Here is a 22,993-nt window from a genome sequence, read left to right as displayed (position 1 = left end):
ATTGGTTGGATGCATCAATCGAGTACTAAATACTTCCTTTCACAAAAATTCTTTCCTTTTTAAGGTAAAAAAAAAGTAGCCTATATTTCTTACAAATATCATGACATGTATATGAATTCGTTTTTAGGATTTCTACATCTGACATGAAAACATCAATTTTGAGTTCAAACAAGTTGAAAATGTGATTTTAAATAATAATAAATAAATAAATAAAAAATCTTAAATGACCTTGACACTGTCCTGAAGGTCTGAAGGTCCTCTCTGGTTTATGGTGTCCTTGTCACATGACCCTAAAATGGTTTCCTGCATGTTGACTTTGACTTTGATTTGTGCTCTTGATTTGCTTGATTTGGTGAGAAGTTTTTATTCTGTACTTTAAAATATTTAATACTAAAAGATTATGATCTAGACTTTCTAGACTTTGAAAAATGCTAATCACAGGAGAGGTCTATATTAATTTCATTTTAATCTAATTATGAATAACGTAATAGACTAAGTGCATGTTTGCCAGTCTAGAGAAAAAAATATTAAACATACTGTTAAGAGGTTATATAGGGAGAGATGCATATGCCTTTGAGTGATTATCTTAATATTTCATGCGCACCGAGTATATTTTAATATTTCACTTTCACTATGTATATTGGATTGGAAATTATTTATTATTATTAATGTATTCATTTTATTTTAGGGCACAATCTCACTTTCCTGTACAGTTTTACCTTCCTAAACCATTGTATTTCCTGACTGATCTAAATGAATGGAATTTCTATTGTAATTTGGAACCAATCCGAATTGGATGAAACAAAAGTCATCTTAAGAATCATGTTAGATAATGCTGGATAAAAACCATGAAAAATAGGGATTTTAGTACATAAAGTAGGACATTATTTGATTCTTTGATGATTCCTGTTTTATCACATTATAATTGGTTCCAAATTATGATCAAAATTCCATTAGCATTCCTTCAGAATGTATGGATGAGGGATCAAACTGTTGAGACCAGACTATGACATTCTGTGAGACTCCTTGTGCCTCGCTCTTTCTGTTTCTGCTTTCTCATATTCATGACTGCAGACTATACCAGAACAAGTTAAGACACTTTCTTTTTTTACCTTAACCCCTTAACTGTCAGACCCCATTTTTGAACATACTGTAGACGTGAAAGTGCACTATCCAATCTTAAAATCTAATAATTCAAGAACGCTTTAGAATACAGACCTAAGGTTGGTCTCGTTTTAAAGAAGACAATCAGCAGGTTATTGTTTGAAAAGTTATAGAAGTTTAAATTTACTGTAAAGAAAATGCACTGTACTCATTTTTTTAAATTTTATATAAAATAAATATTTTACAAAATGTTTTAATCCAAAATTGCAAAAAATTGCAAAAAAAAATAAAATTAAAGGCTTATATCTAAATAAGTTATGTTCCAAATTTGAAAGAAGTTTAAATTTACTGTAAAGAAAATGCACTGTACTCATTTTTTTTAATTTTATATCAAATAAATATTTTACAAAATGTTTTAATCCAAAATTGCAAAAAAAAAACCAAAAAAAATTTAAAGGCCTATATCTAAATAAGTTACGTTCCAAATTTGAGGTTGATAAAAAAAATGTCCCTGTGAGATTTTATTTAGGGTGTTATACCAAAAACAGCTACCGGGTGACACCCAAACTCCATTGAAATTGTTTGATACATTTTTCTGTCACAGAGGTATACATTTCTCTCTCAATATTACTTCTATCTCAAAATAACCACAAAATATGGAATCTTGAGACTCAGACCTTTCCGACGATGTGTATTTTGTCAAGATTATAACATTTTTTATTATAAAATACCATAATACATTTTGTAATATGACACTTGACACCATTCACTAAGGGGAGGAGACCGCCAAAAGATTTTAAAGTACCATTTTCATGGTAACGCATGGTGTCTGATTTCAAAATGGTTTTCATAGGATGAATCTTGAGTTTCTAAGCTTTATATATGATATATAATTTATGATGATTACTAAAATATGTGATAGCGAAAAAAGACAACAAAAAAGAGACATAACGTGTTTGTGAGCTATTTTTTTTATTATGTGCCCATCTGATTTGTATGCATCGATACTAATGTAGCTGTAGATGTAACATTAGCATGATTCAAAAGCCCAGAAAGGTTTAAATGAACTTGAGAACATCTTCTTTAAAATTTGTGCTCGTCCTTAAAGCGATATTTCACCCAAAATGAAAATGCTGTCATTAATTTCTCACCCTCATATCGTTCCAAACCTGTAAGACCTTCGTTCATCTTCAAAACACAAATTAAGATATTTTTGATGAAATCCGAGAGCTTTCTAATTCTGACCCTGCATAGACAACAATGCAACTGACACATTCAAAGCCCAGAAAGGTAGTAAGGACATTGTTAAAATAGTCCATGTGACATCAGTGGTTCAACCTTAATTTTATGAAGCTACGAGAATACTTTTTCAAAGAAAACAAAAATAAAGACTTTATTCAACAATTTTTTCTCCTCCATGTCAGTCTTCAACATGCGCTCACAAGAGTACCTTGACGCATGCGTGTGCATTCCTCTGCTTGTAAACAAGGTGCAGTGCATCCGGGTTCTATGTCAGAACGCCGGCTCCTGCGTCAGCAGCACCACACGTATGCGTCATGGTACTCTCATGAACGCGTACGCATCAAAGACTGACAAGGAAGAGAAGAAATTAGTGTTGTGTTTAGCAAGATGTACGAACCTAATAAAATCCTTATGTCAGTGTTTGATGCTCTGTGATCGAATGGCCTCTAGGATGTTAGTAGGAGTTTAATGTAAATCCTGTTATATGATGTGATCTATTGTTCCTGTTTAATAGAGCGATAGATTTATGCTTTCAGGGGTTTACTAGCATAAAAAAAAACATAACAGGTCCTGACAAAACAACATAACTGATTTGTTACGCAAAAACAGGCTGGCACTGCAGAGCAGACATGAAATTGCACGTCCTACAGAAGGCATTGATCTGACAGGTCTGAATATTTTATTTGAACTTTCAAAATAATGAAAGTCTCTTTTCATAAAATGAAGACGTGAAGGAAGATTACCTCCATCAGTAATAACCCTAATCCTCATCCTTCTGAGCACATTGAGAGAACAGCTCATTCGCAGTTGTAGTTCAAGTCAGCGTGTCGAAAACGAAGATAGCTGGTTACCTGTTGTTTCTGTTTTGGATGTGTTTTCTTCCAAAAGAAGGACATCTCTACATTCTGATGCCATGAATCGAGAAGGAGTTTCCGTTTTGTTGACAACTTTGTTCTCTGGTTTGCTGCTCCTTTGTGTTTTGGCACTGCTGTGTTTCTTCACCTGCAGACTAGCTTCAAGAGTTCTGCCTGTTGGAGCCCCACTGCGTTTTTGACAGAGCTTGTGAATGAGCCTCAAGTCATGGTAAAAGTGTCTCTGTAGCAGAACTAATAGGAAACGAACTGCTTAGATGTTCACTGGTTCAGGTCTGACACAGGAAACAAAAGCCTTTAATACTTGCATTAGTGGTTGGTTGTTGGCTTCCCAATGATTTTTATGATAGTGAACTTCATATGTACACACACACACACACACACACACACATATATATATATATATATATATAAATATATAATGCAACTGCAGTGATTAAATTCATTACACTATAAATGAAGCAAATGATTTCCCGCCATGTTTTTCACAAAACTGCGTGAGAAGTACCAGACATGATGGGGGACTGAAAGAGCTGTGCATTTACTCAAGCATTTCATAAGAGATAAATATTTCATTGCATTACGTGACTAGCACAATGCCAATTTTTATTCAGTTTTACAAATGTAAATACAAAGTGGTCAAAGCTCCAGCAAGGGTAATGTATAGGTTGATTGAACACATGGCTTTTGATACTGATTGATGCTTTCTGCGCAATGACTAAAGATCCCATTAAAAGGATGTGAAATAAGATGAGAAAGTGTGTGTTCGTAATAGAAATCTTGCGATCCTGTGCCTTGGAATAGAGGTGTCTAGTTAATCAGCTTTGTCATGCCTATTAAAGTGCCATGTGCAGTGGCACTCAATCCCATTAAAGTGACCTTGACTAAAGAGAAGACAGAAAGGTTTAATACTAATGCACCCATATTACGTTTTCAGGTGTGAACTTTTAGGTAGCTAAACAAATTAATGTGCAAATATGCCACTAAATTATTGTTTGTATCAGTTTTTATGACATGCATCCCTAGCTGAAACTCATATTTCAGTTGTTTTTGCTCATGAATATAAGATTACGATGGAAAAAATAAGCCTTGGGATGGTAAATAGTTGTTTTCCGTGCTTAAAGGTGAAGCGTGTCATTTCTGCTCAACTGTAGTGGCACCACACGTAACAGCAACAATAATAATTGTTTTCAAATGAAAAATACCTGGAGAAATGTAGCCCCGCCCCAAATTCACGCCATTGGTTGAGCTAACATTATTATGTTAGACCGTTCAAACAAATAGATTGAAGTGCCACAGTCACACAGAGTTCAAATCAGCATACGAATGGCTTACTTATAGTTATCTCTGAACAATAAATTGGGAATAGAAGAAATATTTTAACATTGACAATTACTGTTTTCATTACAGATCTTGGAGTCTTCTGACATCCTTGGAACGCGAGTTGTTCTGCAAAACGGCGGCTGATAGATGACAACATGAAGGTCGCTGCACTCTTTATCCTCGGTTGCCTGGTTTGGGGAGGAATGGCAAAGCCTGAATTTCCAGGTCAGTTAAGACTATTTTTTGTCAGGTTTCTTTTGGTTTATTGGCCTTTTGACTTTATTAGATAGGACAATGAATGACACTTTTTCTTTGCAGCGATGAGCGTATTGTCTCTTTACTCTCCTTATAGCAGAGGTACTGAATCCTGTTCCTGAAGATCTACCTTCTTGCTGAGTTTACGTCCAGCCCTTAACCAAATACTTGTGAACCAGCAAATCAAGATCTTCAGGAAGACTTCTGGATAATAACAAACATTAATGCTGGAGCAGGGTTGGAACTAAACTCTGCTGGAAAGTAGCTCTGTTGTAACAGGAATGAGCGCCACTGCCTTGTCATTTGCTTGCAGTGTCTTTGATTTATAGAGAGTTATATGGTGTCAGATGAGTGCTTCATAAATGGTGTAACACCATCTCAGACCACTGAAGTTTAATAGTCTTCTTTTTGACCTTGGCCCAAGTATAGACAGAATAAAACTCATTTCAAATGTACATTAGCTTCCATTAGAAGATTGGACCTTTGGGTCAGATGGTCCCAGATATTTTCATTTACGTGATTGTGGGTTTTAAGAAGCTTATGTGGAATGAAGAAGACATGCATAAAATAGAAATTGAGTTGTTGTTCTTGTCAAAGTAAAAGCGTCTGCTAAATGACTAAAAGTAAAGTAAAAAGTAAAGTAAATTCATCTCAGTTTGGTTTAGAGAGAGATAGCATACTCATAATCTCTAAATGGAGACTTCCAGTCTAAGGCCATGATCATTATCTTGTTTTGCAGGCGCATCTTTGTTAGTTGTGTTATAATTTGTGGGCAAACATGTAAACATGTTTTCTTACGGCTTGTAGAACCAGAGAAGGATCCTGATTTCTGGAAGGAATGGGCTCAGCGCACACTAAAAAATGCTTTGACCCTCCAAGACCTCAACAAGAATGTTGCCAAGAACATCATCCTTTTTCTTGGTGATGGTAAGTCTTGAAATTGGTGGATCTTATCATGAGATATTTGTGTGGTTATAGCATGTTGAAATATGTTCATTCAAATAATATCTATGCACTTTTTTTGTTCAACCAAGCCTTGAAAACGGTTTGTGCAATACCAGCTATAACATAGGTACAACATAAAGAGTTAAATATTTTTAAAAGCTCTTTCACAGTGTATGAACCTGCTTTAAAATTAAGCATTAACATGGGCAGTGTTGGAGACCAAGTTAAGGAGCAATAAACAAATTAACCACACAGCCAATGTCAGGATGAACTCCAGCTTGCACAATCTATGCAAGCTGGCCAAATTTGAGAAAAAAAACAATGGTTATCAAAATAAGCCTTGGCAATAAAAGCAAGGAAGGAAAGAAGGAAGAGGTAGTCTGAATATTCTTAGCAGAAAACAGAGAACTATGTTAAAACTCATCCAATTTTACGGGAAGAATTTGGCTTATTTTACACCACACCCCTGTGAAACCAATGGCGGCATAAAAACACCAGTTTACAAAAACCTAAAAAAGATATCTAATGAAACCTCAGTTAAGATTTATGTAGATGTATTGCAGTTCTCATTGTCCACTATGACATAAACCACATACCAGCCACAAAAAGGATGATTTCACATAAAGGAATATCCAGAAGCCATATATCACATATCTAAAAGCCATGGTTGAAATACAGATAGAAGAAGATTTGGATCAGTTGACCTGTTGATTCATGCATTAAGATTATTGAAATTGTAATGTTTCCAATGATTTTCTTGGAGGTCAGCCAACCAAGTTCAGAAAAAAGACTTATAACCTATTTTATTAAAGGGGTCATATGATGCGATTTAAATTTTTCCTTTCTCTTTGGAGTGTTACAAGCTCTTGGTGCATAAAGAAGATCTGTAAAGTTGCAAAGACTAAAGTCTCAAATCCAAAGAGATATTCTTTATTCAGACCGATTAGTTTTGTAAAAATCGACGCGTTTCAAAAAGGCGGGGCATAGAGGAGAAACAATAATGTACAGTATGTGGAAAATAATGTGTTTTTTAAACTTTAAACCGCATAAACACATTTCATTACACCAAATACACCAAATAATGTTCTTTTTAGCAGCATCATATGACCCCTTTAAAATATTACGTCACTCAAAGCCATGATAATTTGATGTTGATTAAGTAACCACTCTGACAGATTAGTGAGTTCATTCAAGGACTGGGTTCAATGGTCCATCAAACGGTAATTCCTGAATTGTTTTGTACAATACTTTAAAAGGACCGTCTCATGAGAGTCCTTTGATCATGAATTCGAATTCACTGGTTGTGCTGTATGTGTTTAATTCTTTTAAAGGTGACATATCATGAAAATCTGACTTTTCCAGGTTTTAAGTGCTATAATCAGGTCCCCGGTGCATCTACCAACCAAGGAAACGTCTAATGCCATGGCGGAAGTTTGAGCAAAACATGCTAACTGTTCTACCTTTGTCTGCACAGACTAGCACAGAACAATATTTACATCTAAAATAAACATGCGATTTATTTCCCAGCAGTTTACCTTCGCAGACATAACCGACTGTTTTTGTAACTCATGTGTTTTAAACGTAAACTTGTGTGTGAATGAGAACTTAGTTTAGTACTCACATGCTGTGACAGCCGCTTTCTGTGCGTGTGCTTCGGATGTGTGCGCTCAGAAAACCTTATATCTGAAGTTGAAACTCATATGGTTTAAAACGCATGATTTCAGCGCGATAAACATGATAATCAGAACCATAACAGTTGTTTTTTAGCAGGCCTGAGCTGTAATGGCGCAGCTGTATTCTGGAAAAGGGGGCGGGGAGCAGCAGCTCATTTGCATTTAAAGAGACAGGCCCAAAAAACAGCGTGTTTCTGCTTCCACTCAAAATAGGCATTTTCAAAATGATATAATAAATGATCTGTGGAGTATTTTGAGCTGAAACTTCACAGACACATTCTGGGGACACCAGAGACTTATATTACATATTGTAAAAGGGGCATAATATGTCTCCTTTAAAAGAACTGGTGTAAAAGAGTCACTTGTTCGTGAGTCGAACCACACTGAATGTATTTGATTAACTAAATAAATAACCAGATGAAAGACTCACTTGTTTGTTAGACCAGACTACACAACTCAAAGTTTTTTGCCATTATTTTGTTGTACACAGTCTTTTCATCTCATGTTTGGACTGCAAAACACGGGTAAAATATAACTTAATTTGCTAGTTCACTGTGGAAAATGTTGGCAAGACCAGTCTTGGGGTTTTAAAAGTCGATATTGTTCAAATGAAGATCGCATTTTAATTGCTTTAATTGCTCATTTTTATATTTTAAAGTACAATTACAAGTCATAGTTGCAGCTAAAGCCCCCCTCATTTCACATAATTCTGTCAGGACCACTATCGTCAAAGATGATTGACAATTAGCATACAGTTTGGATTGGCGGTATGGTTCTGTTCTGGGCAAGAACTCCCTGCGCCTCCATGCAGCCTAGCATGGATGAGAGCAGGGAGAGCAGCAATAACCCCCCAGGGTAAACAGAACTAACATAAATGTATTGCAGATATTGTTAAGTTCAATCATTTTATGTACACATTTAGAATTAGTCTGATTCAAGGAGAATCAGAAGGCTGAATCCCGACTGACAGAGGAGGAGTTGGGGATGGAGAAGGGTAATTAGCTATTGAGCAATGCGAAAACTGCTGATAATACTGAGGGACCTTATATATGAATGCTTAGATAGGTGTCGTATTCCCATAGGTAGATGGGGATCAGCTGAGAGTCAGCTGATGCGAGCTTGACTAACGTGACCTGCCAGAACTAACGCTACGCTTGATTTACATTACAATAATTACATTTTGAAGCACTGTGTAATATTTCATGATTTATTTTAAGCTTAAGGCTTAAAGACAGACTTTGTGAACTCTTTTCAGTGTGATTGTGCTTTTTGAACATTTTTTTCTGAGCATACAATTTTGTACAGTTCTGCAAGCTTGAGATTTTTAAGTGTACACTAATTTGCCTCATGCTTTTAAGTATAGCAGGTCATTAAGTGACAAGTGGTCCTTTCATCTCACAATTCAACAACAAAATTCAGGATTTCATTTGAGAATGGCTTGTTCATCAACATAATAACATAATAATATATTATATTATATTATATTATTATATAATAATTTCTCAAGCACCTTTGATGTCCTGAGGTACAGGAAGACTGTTGTTCGTGATAGAAGGTGCTTGAAGGATATGTATGTAGTTAAAAATAGACTGTGTGAATGATCCAACCTTTGTTGTGTGTAGGCATGGGTGTACCCACGGTCACAGCAGCACGGATTCTAAAGGGTCAAATGAGTGGACAGAGCGGTGAGGAAACACAACTAGAGATGGACAAATTTCCCTACATTGCCCTCTCTAAGGTACATTCCATGTGCTGTAATCCTATCATACCATTCCTTTGTGTTCATAAGCCATGCAGTCGCTCACCCGGACCACAGAGAACAGATTCAAATCATAGTTTAATTTCTCCAGCGGGCACAGTTCTGGGATGATGATTCTCACGTAAATATTTCACAGATGTTAGCTATTATTAAAATAACATCTGTGAAAGATAGTCAATTATTATCTCCTAGATTTATTCAGCTGTTTTCTTTTTGGCTTCATGTAAACTTTTCACTTAACCCTATAAAGCCTACTCTATCATATTTTATCTACGCATTTCTAAGGCCTCTATATTACTAACATGATTGAAATTGCTGAAAAAAACTGTTGTACACAATCTACTACATGCCTTTTGACATCCGATTGATATTTTATGTGTTATCAGCAAGTAAAAGGCCTTTTAGTATAATTCTAAAAACTTTCATCTTACTAAGACATATTATTGCAGGATATAGAGTAACAACTTATGTATATGCATTTTATGTAAATATTCTGCTATACTGCTATAAAGATCTCATTGATTTACTTTGCAAGCTAAGATGTTCATCTTATATTTTGGCCGTATATAAATGTCAGCAACTGCACCAAATTTCATATTTTTGCTCAGCTTGGGAATAAAATTTAGATATTTTTTCCTCCTTGTGTATGAGCTCCATATTCTCCTATATCATACTATAAGAGCCATAAAAGTCAGATGTATCGAATATGATTCTCAACCACAAACACATGTAGAAACCTTTACATATTTTGTCTAAAGGTTTAATAAACTGTTCCATTTCTGAATTTTTTTCTGAATATTATTTCATATGTCAAGTTTTACAGGGTTTTGACTATTTTTTATTAAATGAAAAAAAAAATATATATATATATAAATGGTCTCAGACTATTGGACTCATTATAAAAATCATTGTTTGTAGTCACGCTAAATGCTGAAAATTGCCGAATGAACAATTATTTAGCTACACTAAGTGCACTAAGTACACTTTAATTTTGCTCTTGTAAACAATCCCTGCAGTTATTAAAATTGTGCACGTTTTTTCCCCCAGACGTATAACACCAATGCTCAGGTACCAGACAGTGCGGGCACTGCCACGGCATATCTGTGCGGTGTCAAAGCCAACGAGGGTACAGTTGGAGTGAGCGCAGCAGCTGTAAGATCCCAGTGCAACACCACTCAGGGGAACGAGGTCACCTCCATTCTTAAATGGGCCAAAGACGCAGGTAAGATGCGCTGTTGAATCCTCCCACACAGCAGCTATAATGCCTTTCTGCCCCCGACATCTATTGCAATTAGAATAAAGATGGGATATTTGTTTCTAGGCTTATTTTTTTTATAGCAATCCATTAGCTTGTTTTTGCATGAGAGAAACAAAGGTGACACTGGCACATAAAGCAGATTGAGCAGATAAAGGATTGAAGAAAGTGGGAAAAAAATTCTGAAGTAAAGGAATAAATGAGAAGAGCGACAGTTTGACCAATGAGCGCAACACGCAGATGGCTTGCTCATATTTTATTCTCATGTTGAAAATAAAAACAAATGAAGCATTTTATAAGACGGAAGTCCTCCGCCGAAGGTAGAGGTGAATGAAAGTAGCCGAGTGGAATTTGTACGACATGACCAGAATAAACATTTAAAATCCAGCTGAGAGGTTTAAAAGGAGGATGTCCAATCAGTGTCAAACTGATAACCTGACCTGATCTGAGTAAAGGGAAAAATGCTCTTTCACTTGGGTGCTTGTGTCCAGAGAAAGCATTAAAATAGTGTACCATACAACTGTGTGACTTTAGCCAGACTTACAATCAAGTGGTTTCCTTATCCAGTACAGTATTGCAAAGCTGATGCAGTGCAATTTTCAGTTGGTTTATGCTTAGTCAGTCTGTTGATTAAATATTTATCATTGAATTACTAGATAGATGAGGAAAAAATACGTAATCCTGTTGAATATTGATATAGTGGTAATCATGGACATGCCCCTACAGGAACAATTAACAGTTGCAACTACCTGTATTTTCCCCAGGCAAATCAGTGGGAATCGTCACAACAACACGAGTGAACCATGCCACTCCGAGTGCAGCATATGCTCACTGTGTAGACCGGGACTGGTATTCAGACGGGGACATGCCCACTGAAGCACTGCAGAGCGGATGCAAAGACATTGCCAGACAACTCTTTGAAAATATCCCTGACATTGATGTGAGTTTTTTAATGATTATTTTCAAATTTAAAAAATTGGTTTTATATAGTGTCGTGCTGGGTCATTCAATATATGGTTCTGTTAATATTGTGTTTGTTTGCCTAGTTTTATACTACCAAGGTTTATATTAATATAATAGGATACAGTGAGGACTACAATTCTGAGATCACTAGTTAAAATGCTTCTGTTTTGCATAATTTATAGTAAAATATTTAATTTTATTTTATTATTATTATTATTATTATAGCTAAATATAATATGTACTGTATATTCATTTTTACCTATACAAATGTATTAAATGAAAAAAATTCATGATTTAAAATATGAATTAATAATAATAACAACTTGCTATTATTATTATTATTATTATTAATATTTATATAATTGAATAATAATAAAATTTAAAATATATATTTAAAATATTGATGTCAAATTATTGTATCAACAACAACAAATAATAATAAGAATGTATTATTATTATTAGTAGTAGTAGTATTAATAATATTGATAAAATAAAAATATGATTAAATAAATTATACAATACTTTGTTGTTATTAATAATAATATTGATAAAATATTTAGTTAATATTTAAAATTTTATTTAATATATTTACATTTTATTTAATATATTTACATTTTATTTAAATATAATAACAATAATAATAAATATTTAAATATTAAATAATAAGAATTATAACTACTATTATTAATATCATTGTTCATATGAATATAATGAATATTTACAAATATTTTAAATATTAATTACAAATTATATTAATCAGCATAGCAGTTAGAGTTATAAATAGTGCAGATTTTTAAATATTTCTACTTCACTGTACATCATAATGTTTATTTGTTTTACATTTTCAAAATCTTAAATGGATTTGGTGTAAATTAGATTTTTTTTTTTTGACAGCAGCACTGTGTACAGTAAATGTGTGTGTGTGTGTGTGTGTGTTGTGTTCTCTTTTCTTCTTGGTTTGGATGGGCAGGTGATAATGGGGGGTGGGCGGAGAAATATGTACCCCAGAAACACACCAGATGTGGAATACCCAGGAGACAAGAAACACAACGGTACACGCAAAGATGGCAGGAACCTTGTGGGGGAGTGGATTGACAGAGTGAAGGATAAGGTGAAACATGAAACAAGGGGAAAACAGGGAACTTCATTCCATCTTTTCATTTACAATGTCATGTTCAGTTCAGGGGAAAAAAGCTTCCACGCTATGCCTCTGCTGACAAATCTCTTTTTAATTTTCTCTCTGTGTTTGCCTGATTCTGGCGGTGTATTTGTGCTCTTTTAATGATGCCCTGTTTATTGACTTCTCTGAATTTAATCTGATGCTCTTGAGGCCCCTAAAGCAGGCTTTACAGCTGCACAGCTTAATAACCAATGAAGACAATTTGTACTTGTTGTGAGACCGTATTACAGAGATTTGGTTGCAAGATATTGGATCATAGCAGTGTAATACGTTCTATAAAGCATCTAGATAAGAGGGTACAGTCATTTCTCTAAACAGTTTCTTTGTTTCTTTCTTAACCTTTGTGTAATCAGAAAGGTTACTATGCTTGGAACAGGAAGGATCTCCTTTCCCTGAATCCAAATAATGTGGATTATCTTTTGGGTGAGTTTTATAAGCATTGATTAAGTGACCTCGTTTATGATGTTGTTTTGCTTGTTCTGTTTACGTTGTTTTCTTGTTTTATTTGCACTGCAGGTCTGTTTGAGCCGGCAGACCTGCCCTATGAGCTTGAGAGAAACAAAGAAACTGACCTTTCCCTCACTGAGATGGTAGATGTGGCCATTAAGATCCTCAGAAAAAATGAACGTGGGTTCTACTTGCTGGTGGAAGGTAAAAGTATAGTGTACATCACTGTTCATTAAATCACAGTTGTGTAATGGGAGGTCAGTTCAACATCTGATTAAACTACTAACAATTATTTTGCATTTCTCAGTGCTGGGGAGGTTACTTTCAAACTACTGCAATTTTTGTATTTATATATATATATATGCTTTTTATTAGCTTTTAATACTTTATAATCAGGGTTGGGGAGTAACGAAATACATGTAACGTTTTATTTAAAATACAAAATATGAGTAACTGTATTTCATTATAGTTACATTTTAAAGGGGTGGTAATCAAATAACAGTTACATCCAAAAAAGTGTTTTAGATGACCAAAGTGATTACTTTGAATTTTAATGTCATTTATTTAATATAATATTAATGTAAAATAATTGGAAATTTTAACCAATGAGGCAACTGGATTTTTCAAGATGGTGCCGATGGCCTGCCGTCTGCCTTTGTTACACAGTCTGTTTAGTATCACGTTGTTTGTCTTATTTGTGACTTGGTTAATACGTGACTCTACATCTGCACTGATCTACGATCTTCGTACACTTTTAAACATTCGAATCTCTTATGAGAAGTATGTTACAGAAGAACGAGGAGATCGTTCTGAGACCGCATCGCCCCTTAATATCCCTACATGGTTGCAACGTGAGTCTTGACCCCCCCTTGCTGAACGTTTTCCGAGCTTTGAACTTCAAGCCTTTGAAATACAGATGCTGAGCCCTGTGCTCTGTGCTTTTATTTATCGGCCACCTAGACCAAATAAGGATTTTATTTCAGAGTTGTCTTCCTTTTTAGGGTACGTGTTACTGAAATATGACAAAGTTTTAGTGCTGGGGGATTTTAATATTCATGTCTGTTGTCCATCAAGTTCTTTGTCTGAAGATTTTTATAATCTTATAGACTCTCTAGGCTCTCAGCAAATGGTTAATGGCTCTACTCACTCTCATGGTCACACATTGGATCTGATTCTGTCTCTTGGTCTACCAGTCAGAGACATTACCATAGATGACTTTGTATTAGCTGATCATAATCCCATTCTTTTTACTGTCTCCTTTCCTTGTCAGCGAAAGAGAGTCTGCCATGCAAAGCGTTGGGGGCCAATTAATTCAAACACTCAAGTTGACTTCAATGTGACCTTCCTGGAAATACTGCAGTGCTTAGAATTAGACTTTTTTTCACCTCATCTTGGTGTGGAGGAATCTGTTCATGTTTTTACTCAATTTGTTCTAAAACATTCAATATTGTCGCTCCTTTGAAGCAGGTAAATAAAAAGCATAAATCAGCCCCGTGGTTTAATGAGTATATTCGTTCCTTAAGACGGGTATGTAGAAGATGGGAACGAAAATGGAAAAAAGATAAGTTACAGATTTCTTATGAAATACTAAGAGATTCTCTGTCTAAATTCCAAAGGGCTGTAAGAACTGCTAGATCGAGGCACTTTGCAGATCTTATTGAGAAAAATCGTCATAATCTTTGGGTTCAATTCATCGACGATAGATTCCTTTATTAATCCCAGATTAGAGGTGGTAGGAGACCTGTCTGTTGAATTATGTGACTGCTTTTTAAATGTTTTCATAAATCGGATATCAAATGTACATAATAACATTAGTCACTGTTCGTATGCTGTTGTTCAGCAATCTGTATCTGGTGTTACTTTCTCTGATTTTGAGCCGATCCCTCTTTCAGTCCTTATTGTAAAGTCTACAACTTCTCCTCAAGATAGGGTTCCGACACATTTGTTAAAGCAAGTTTTCGAATCAGTTGGCCCATTTATAGTGTCTATAATTAATAAGAGTTTGCTTTCGGGGGTTGTGTCTGACTACTGTAAACACGCAGTGGTTCAACCTCTTTTGAAGAAATCAAACTTGGATAAGAGTGTGTTAGCTATTTTTAGCTAAACTTCCATTCTTTGCTAAAATTATGGAGGAGAGCATCCTCATACAACTTAAGTCATTTATTGATGCAAATGAGATCTGTGAAGTGTTTCAATCAGGTTTTAAAAAACATTACAGTACGGAATCAGCTTTGATGAGAGTGTTTAATTATATTTTTCTTGCGACCGACCATGGTAATTTCACTGTACTTCTACTCCTAGATCTGATGGCAGCGTTTGACACAATTGACCATCATATTCTTATATCTCGTCTTGAAACGTGTGGGTATTTGTGGAAATGCCCTAAGATGGATAAAGTCATACTTCCAAAATAGGAGTGTCTTGGTCCGCATGGGAGAGTATGCATCGGCCTCGGCACCCCTATCATGTGGTATCCCCCAAGGTTCAATCTTAGCATCCTTTTTCTTTTCTCTTAATATGCTACTGTTAGGATTTATTTTGGGTAAATTTGGTGTGTCATTTCATTTGTACGCCGATGATACTCAATTATATTTGTCTTTTAACCCAAACTCTTCCAGTGCCTTGGGGCAGGTGAAGTAATGGATGGCTGAAAACTTTTTGAGTCTTAATGAATCGAAAACAGAGGTGACTATATTTGGTCCCTCTGAAATGAGTGATACGGCTAGATTAAACCTGGGTACATTGAGCATTTTTAGGAAACATCAAGTAAAAAATTGGGGGAGCCCCTGTGACAGTGCTTTAAAAGTTAATTAAAGCTGGTTTTTATCAACTAAGAATGATTGCTAAGATTAAGGCTTTATTTTCTCTCAAATAGATTATTGTAATTTTGGACAGATTACAGATGGTTCAGAATGCAGCAGCAAGATTACTGACAGGTACTCGGAAATATGACCATATTACCTGTCTTGAGAACATTGCATTGGTTACCAGTGCCTTATAGAATTAATTTTAAGATTTTAATCTTTGTTTTTAAATCTTTGCATGGTACAGCCCCTCCTTACATTGCTGATCTTATTCATGTTCATGAGTCAAAGAGATCATTATGACCTAATGCAAGACTAATCCGTCTGGGTTAGTTTTGAACGGTGTGTATTATTGTTCTTTCATGATTATTAATTATTATTATTTTTATTAGATTTCTTTATACATTACTGTGGTCAACTTTGTTGTTTTATTATGTGCTTTATAAATAAAGTTGGATTGGATTGGATTAGAGCTGTTGATTCTCTGACTCTGACTCTCATGCAGCCTGTTCAAATAGCAACCTGGCCTGCAGAGTGCAGACTAGTGACGACGACTCACTAAAATCAGAGCCGATCCTCCTTATACACAAAATACGCAAGCTGCGTAGGGCCCCCGAAACACCAGGGGGATGGTGCAAAGGACCCCTTTGAATTTGGCCAGCGGTTATGAAAACATGAATGATCATTTATTTTAATGCGGTGTGCTGTCGCCCTTTCTACGTAAAAATCAGTCAAATTATGTAATGTGAATGTCGTACAGTCTTGTTCGAGACTAAAAAACGAGTTGAAAGCGTACCGAGCCGCGGAAGAGACACTGTTTCTCAAGCGCTTTCCACGACCGCGATTCGAGACGGAGTGAAACACGGACAAATGCGTTTCATTTATTGCGTTTACACTTACTGTAAATAGCATCTATTGCTATTTGCACTTAATGCAACTAGCCACTGCCTTCAAAATAAATCCACATTAGAAGAGTTGCGTGTCTGCAAGCAACATTTTGTTCCTGAATGAAGCCACGTTTTGAACGAATCAGCTGAGAGAATGATTCAATTCCATTCATTAAATCACTTGCTTAATTCCTCATTTTGAGTCATTTTGAACTAATCGAATGATTCCATGATTCTTTCATTAAGACAGTGATTTAGTTTGTTTCTTATTTAAAAAAATATTTTCCTCCCATCATTTTCTATATTTCTATGTTCTAAATTTTGTTTTAAATGCATTCACGCTACACATTTTTATTTAGAAGTGGTTAACATAAAAACAAGACATCAAAGTTAATACGCCCCTTACCTTAAAGGCACAATATGTAATTTTCGCCACTAGAGGGCACTTATTCAAAATACTCTTTGTTGTAACTCTTTGTTACAAAGGCTTAGTTTGATGAGGTGGTGACTGAGTGTGGAATCATGGGAGTTGTTGTCTTCATCCCCACAGTCAATGCAATCCGACGGGACTCGGGCAGAAATCATGTTTATGGATGAGCTAATGATTTATTAACGTAGTAGAATGAAGCAGGGTGAGGCTGAAAGCCGTAGAAAAGGGAAACGATCATTGGCAGGCGACACAATGACACTATGGACACGCTCCGTGTCTCTAGTTAAAATTGCTTATTTCTCTGGATTTAAACATTCTTCGAAACATTTGGGATAATGTAAGTACACAAGTCAGCAAAATATATAACACTGTTCTAGTGGTTTTCGGATATTTAAATAAAAAAATCTTACATATTGTGCCTTTAAGTATTCCAAAGTATTTAGATTATATTACTAAAATTAAGTTAGAAAATACTTTTTAAAGCATGTATTTTGTAATCTGTAACAAAATACATTTTAAAATTAATCTTCCCAAATCCCAACCCTGTGTGTATACACACACACACACACACACACACACAAAACAATTATACACACAAAATGCTCTTTTTATTAAATAGATTTCTAAATATGATAATATAATTATAAATACTGCATATAGAAATATATGTGATCAAAAAAGATTTTTAAAAATCTGATTGAAATAAGAAAACTGTAATACAAAAAAAAATATACAAATGTATAAAACTAAACTACAAGCATAGTTCTAACCTTTGGCATTTATACATTTTTTTCACTAAACTTTTAGATGACGAATAATGAGTTGAATAAATTCATTTGAAGCATTCATTAAAATTAATTTGACAATTGCCTCAGATTGCTTGTAGCACTACGTGACAAAAATATCACACTAAACCACTTATTAATTAAATTAAAATGAGTTAATTAACTTAAAAGCTGCACTACAACAGCTTAGCTACTGTCACAGTACATAAAAATGTAATGTTTGCAGGATTGCTACTTTTAATTAATTTTACTTTTAATTAACTCCCCACCATTGTGTATTAATGTAGGATTAAATGTTTAAATATTGCTGCTGGTTTTAAAGAGAAATGGCTTGTATGGCTTCATGCTCTGGATGAGATCCCTGACTGGGCTGTATGCTGGCAGGTGGGCGCATTGATCACGGACACCATGAGGGGAAAGCCAAGCAGGCCTTGCATGAGGCCGTGGAAATGGACCGGGCCATTACCCGAGCCGGTCTCCTCACCAGCATTTATGACACACTAACTGTCGTCACGGCTGATCACTCTCATGTCTTCAGCTTTGGAGGCTACACACCACGGGGAAACTCAATCTTTGGTAGGTAATGAAAGCTCAAGGCATGTTGGGAGAACTTTAATTACAGAGTATGGTGTGATTTCTCGGTGGTTTATGGCCCAGACTCAGACCTTTAAATGTCTTTTCCTAAGGTTTGGCCCCCACTGTGAGTGATATTGATCAGAAGCCCTTCACATCCATTCTCTATGGAAATGGCCCAGGGTTCAAGATGGTTAACAGCACTAGAGAAAATGTCTCAACTGTGGACTACGGTAAGTAATTACAGGCTGATCGCTTCCTGATTCTGCCTAGGTCCTCCTACTTTTGGGATACTTGGAATGTTGGGATTTTTGGAATTATTTTTTTTTGCTTTTCTATGGCATGTTGTGTAGTTGCTAAAACAAATAATGTAAAACGTCTATATTCTAAAGAGCATACAGTAAGGGTGGATATACAGCTCTAATTGAAATGCTTACAATTCATTTTGAGGACACGAAAGAGCCTGGTTAGAAATCAAGTTTAGAATATACCATATCAGGGCCCGTATTCATGAAAATTCTTAGTGCAAAGAGTTGCGACAGAATTCTAAGACAATTCTTAGAAAAGTGGGCTTTTCCCTTTAAAAATAAAGAGAAGATCCTAGTAAAGATAAAAGTTATTCACAAAGCAACTTAACCCTTGAAAGAGCTCTTAAGGTCAAAAAGTGTTAGGAGTAGGGAGGAGGATTTTTAAGAGGCTTTCTTTTTAGTTTCTTTAGCAGAGGAGAAAATGGCCAAAAGACGAAGAGGGAGAAGAATGTGTTGCAGACAATGGATGACAGTGACTTAATAAGATGCTAGATTAGATCATGCAGGGATCATGTTTGTGACCTTGTGATCTTATTAGAGATACAACAACATCTATATGTATTAGATGTTTTTGTCTTTTCCTCACTCAGAGTTGCTCTCAGATTGGTCCTGAATCACTCTTAAGCTAAGATTCCTTGTTAGAAATTTTAAAGCTAAAATAGGAGCTCTCTGAGAGGATTTTTAGAAGCTTTAGGAATACGGGCCCAGATTTGTGGATCTGCTTCTTGGAAATTGATTCTTCAACATTTTTTTTAAATAGAGAGATGGAGTAGATATATATTATTGTACAGCACTGTTCAACAATTCAATCAATAAAAAAAATACGTGCTGCTTACGCTTGCGGTGTGAAAACGGCCTTATACAGTATGTTCACTTTTACATTCAACTCTAAAACACTTGCATTGCTTACCAGACATGTCGCTCGCTACAGCTGCTTGAGCGCGGAGAAGATGGCGCACAGTGTACAACTGAGGGCAGAAATATGCTAATACGGGACAGTCCGTCAGCGGTCGTGGGTGGAGCCTGAGCAGTATGACATCATACTGCTCAGAAAATCAAAACAGCTTGATAATTGAGACTGTTTAGGTTTTTTGGGGATTAAAAAAAGGGACTGAATGGATTTTTATAGGGTGGTTGTGTCCAAACACTAGGGCTGCCCTCGACTAAAGACTTTTCTGGTCGACAAGTAGACGTTCATTTTAAGCATTAGTCGACTAATCGCACGTTTATTAATAAATCATTTAAATCATGCTAATGAGCCTTTAATTGCCTACATAGCCTAATAAGTGGCAGAAGTAATGATGATGAATGTGTCAGGGAAAAACAGTAAGATTAAACTGCATTAACATTTTAATAATCTATTGATAAACTAGTGTTTTCGGCTTAAGAGATGAATTCGGCGACACTGACTCGTCATCTCCACAGTAGTGGATGCGCCTGCATGCAAGTTTCATACAGATTACATAATCTGAGAATATTCGTTTTTTTCAGATTTGAATTGTTTCATTTGAAAGTAGACATTTCACTGTCTATAGATATATTTTTCATGTCTGTAAGGCAAGTATATTCAAGTTTCGCGCTCAAGTTCACAGAGACCGAGACGGCAGAAAGCGCATCCTGTTTGCTTTCATTATTTTACAAAAGTAAAATGTTTTGTTGTTATAGTGAGTGTACACAAATAAACGTAGAGGCTTTACAGATTCGAAAAATTTATTACTCTTATCCGTATGCCCAAAATGAGTATTTTAAGAGCAAGTGACTGCACCGGCGCCTCCATCTGTCATGCTGTGAGCGCTCTACTGTTCAGCTTTCACACACCGCACAGACACTTGAATAGCGCACATTTTTCTAGGTTAACATTAGAATGAGCGGCCATGTAAAGTTGCTACTACTTACATATTTCAGATGATAAGACATATTTGAGGTCGATGAATAGTGTTTGGATGTACTGTATTAGGCTACCACAAAATCCAGCCGTTAACAATCTGTCCGTCACGGACTGTATGACCTCACCACTTCATGTGGATTTTTTTTTCTGCGACTAAGCGGCTTATTAAATTTTGGTCGACCAAGCCTCTTCTCGTCGACTAAAGGTTAGCCGACTATTAGGGGCAGCCCTAGCACCATGTAAAAGTGAATTTTGCATCCAATGTCCCCTTTAAGAAACTTTAATTGTTCAAAAGTTTGTGGTTGATAAGGTTTGTTGGTTTACATTATATTTAAATTTTATGTAATGCGTTTTAATGTGAGAGACTTGTTGAAGACCCCTGGTCTACATCATTGTGACCTAACATCCTTGTTGAATGGAGTCTCTGATGCAGAGTCAACTACAGCATGTAGGCGCCCTGAATGTCAAACTCAGCGGTAGTTGATGATGATAAAGTGCATCTCTCTCAGATCCCACCGCCCATCCTTCTTACTCTTCCTCTATATGTTTGACAGGCCAAAGAATTATGGCTATTGTTCTGGCTTGGTCTCTCTCTTCTCTCATTCTCTTCCCTATCACCCTCTTTGGTTTTCCCTGTTTGTCTCATTACTATTTCACAGCATAGGTTTGTCTGTTTCAATTGCTTTCACTGTTTTTGGATTGTGTTTGGATTGAAGTAAAATGCATTGTCATCCCTGCTGCTGACATCTTTCTGAGAATGAATGACAGTACATAGACTATACCAAAAAAAAAATCACTATAGTTATATGTATTGACAAGCAAACAAAAATAGACAAGAAAATTAGAAAACTCAATGCTCTCAATTTTGTTTATTTGTTATTTATTAAGTATTGTTTTATTTAATATTAATTGTAATAACATTTTAATGTAGCATTATAATTATTTATTTCTCCTAATTATTGAGAAATGCTTTCAAGCTACATACTATTGTTTTAATTTTAATTTGTTAAAATTTATATTTATATTTAACTAAAGTAGTGTTTTTTACATTTTAATTGAATAATTCATTTTAATTAAAATATAAATATTAACACATTAAAAATGGCATTTTGATACCATGACAATTCTTCTTTCTTCTGTCCTCAGAGCAAAACAACTATCAGGCACAGTCTGCCGTTCCCTTGCGCATGGAGACTCATGGCGGTGAAGACGTGGCAATCTTCTCCAAAGGTCCCATGGCTCACCTTCTTCATGGAGTCCAGGAGCAGCATTACATTCCCCACGTCATGGCCTACGCAGCTTGCATCGGCCAAAACAAAGACCACTGCCGTACAAACTCTGGTTCCCCTTCTCTCAGTCACATCTCCCCTATGCTTGCCCTTCTTCTCGCAGTTAAATGGCTTCTGTGCTGACCCCTCTTCTTTGGATCATCTCTTATCCTATTGTGATTAGGTCAGGAACTATCCTAACTGATTCTCATAAGTGGAATTTATGATTTTTTTATAACGTGATTATTTTTTAAAGCATTTATCAATATTGGGACCAATGTGTGGGCATTATGGAGAGCTTGTTGCATTATTGAGACATTGTTGCAATAATGTAAACAAAATGTAAAAAGTGTGGTTAATTTATTTTCTTGCTGGTGTACTGAATAGCAGACACCAAAAAGATCACGCTTTCTGTGTCACAAGGCAACTCACAGATTGACATTCTGTCTGGAACAGAGAATGCTAGTGGAACGAATGCAAATTAGAGGATCGGAACTAATTGTTGTAAAACAAGCTCACACTACACTATTTTTGCTCTGAGATTTTGAGAGTTCTGCCAAGTCACAGGAGCTGTTTCACTTATCTCTTGTGAAGATTTTATCTGCTATGCATCTGTAAAAAGATATCTACACCACCGTTCAAAAATTTGGGATCAGTAAGATTTTTTTTAAAGTAATTAATACTTTTATTCAGCAAGGATACATTAAATTTATTAAAAGTGACAGTAAAGACATTTATAATATTACAAAAGGTTTCTAATTCTACTTCAGATAAATGCTGTTTTTTTTTACTTTGTTCATTAAAGAATTCAGAAAAAATAACCATGGTTTCCACAAATATATTAAGCAGCTGGTTTCAACATTGGAAAAAATAAGGAATGTTTCTTGAGCACCAAATCAGCGTATTAGAATGATTTCTGAAGAATCATGTCAAGACACTGAAGACTGGAGTAATGATGCTGAAAATTCAGTTTTGCATCTATATATAATAAAATATTTTTTTTCATCATATAAATGCAGCCTTGGTGAGCAA

The 22,993-nt window shown here is 35.4% G+C and overlaps 1 protein-coding gene across 1 annotated transcript; it reads left to right on the top strand.

Annotated features, from left to right (window-relative positions):
- Positions 1–3,158: 3,158 nt before the first annotated feature.
- Positions 3,159–22,653, top strand: alpl (alkaline phosphatase, biomineralization associated). Its single transcript, XM_016564572.1, has 12 exons — positions 3,159–3,429; positions 4,629–4,766; positions 5,604–5,723; positions 9,037–9,152; positions 10,221–10,395; positions 11,193–11,368; positions 12,362–12,502; positions 12,925–12,994; positions 13,088–13,222; positions 18,309–18,500; positions 18,611–18,730; positions 21,840–22,653. Exons 2-12 carry the CDS (start codon positions 4,697–4,699, stop codon positions 22,103–22,105), a joined length of 1,581 nt encoding a protein of 526 aa, XP_016420058.1. The 5' UTR covers positions 3,159–3,429; positions 4,629–4,696; the 3' UTR covers positions 22,106–22,653.
- Positions 22,654–22,993: the final 340 nt, after the last annotated feature.

This window comes from Sinocyclocheilus rhinocerous, unplaced genomic scaffold (assembly GCF_001515625.1).
Source record: "Sinocyclocheilus rhinocerous isolate Xijiao unplaced genomic scaffold, SAMN03320098_v1.1 scaffold889, whole genome shotgun sequence".
In the NCBI taxonomy this organism is placed as follows: domain Eukaryota; kingdom Metazoa; phylum Chordata; class Actinopteri; order Cypriniformes; family Cyprinidae; genus Sinocyclocheilus; species Sinocyclocheilus rhinocerous.
This window is presented reverse-complemented; position numbering and strand designations above follow the sequence as displayed.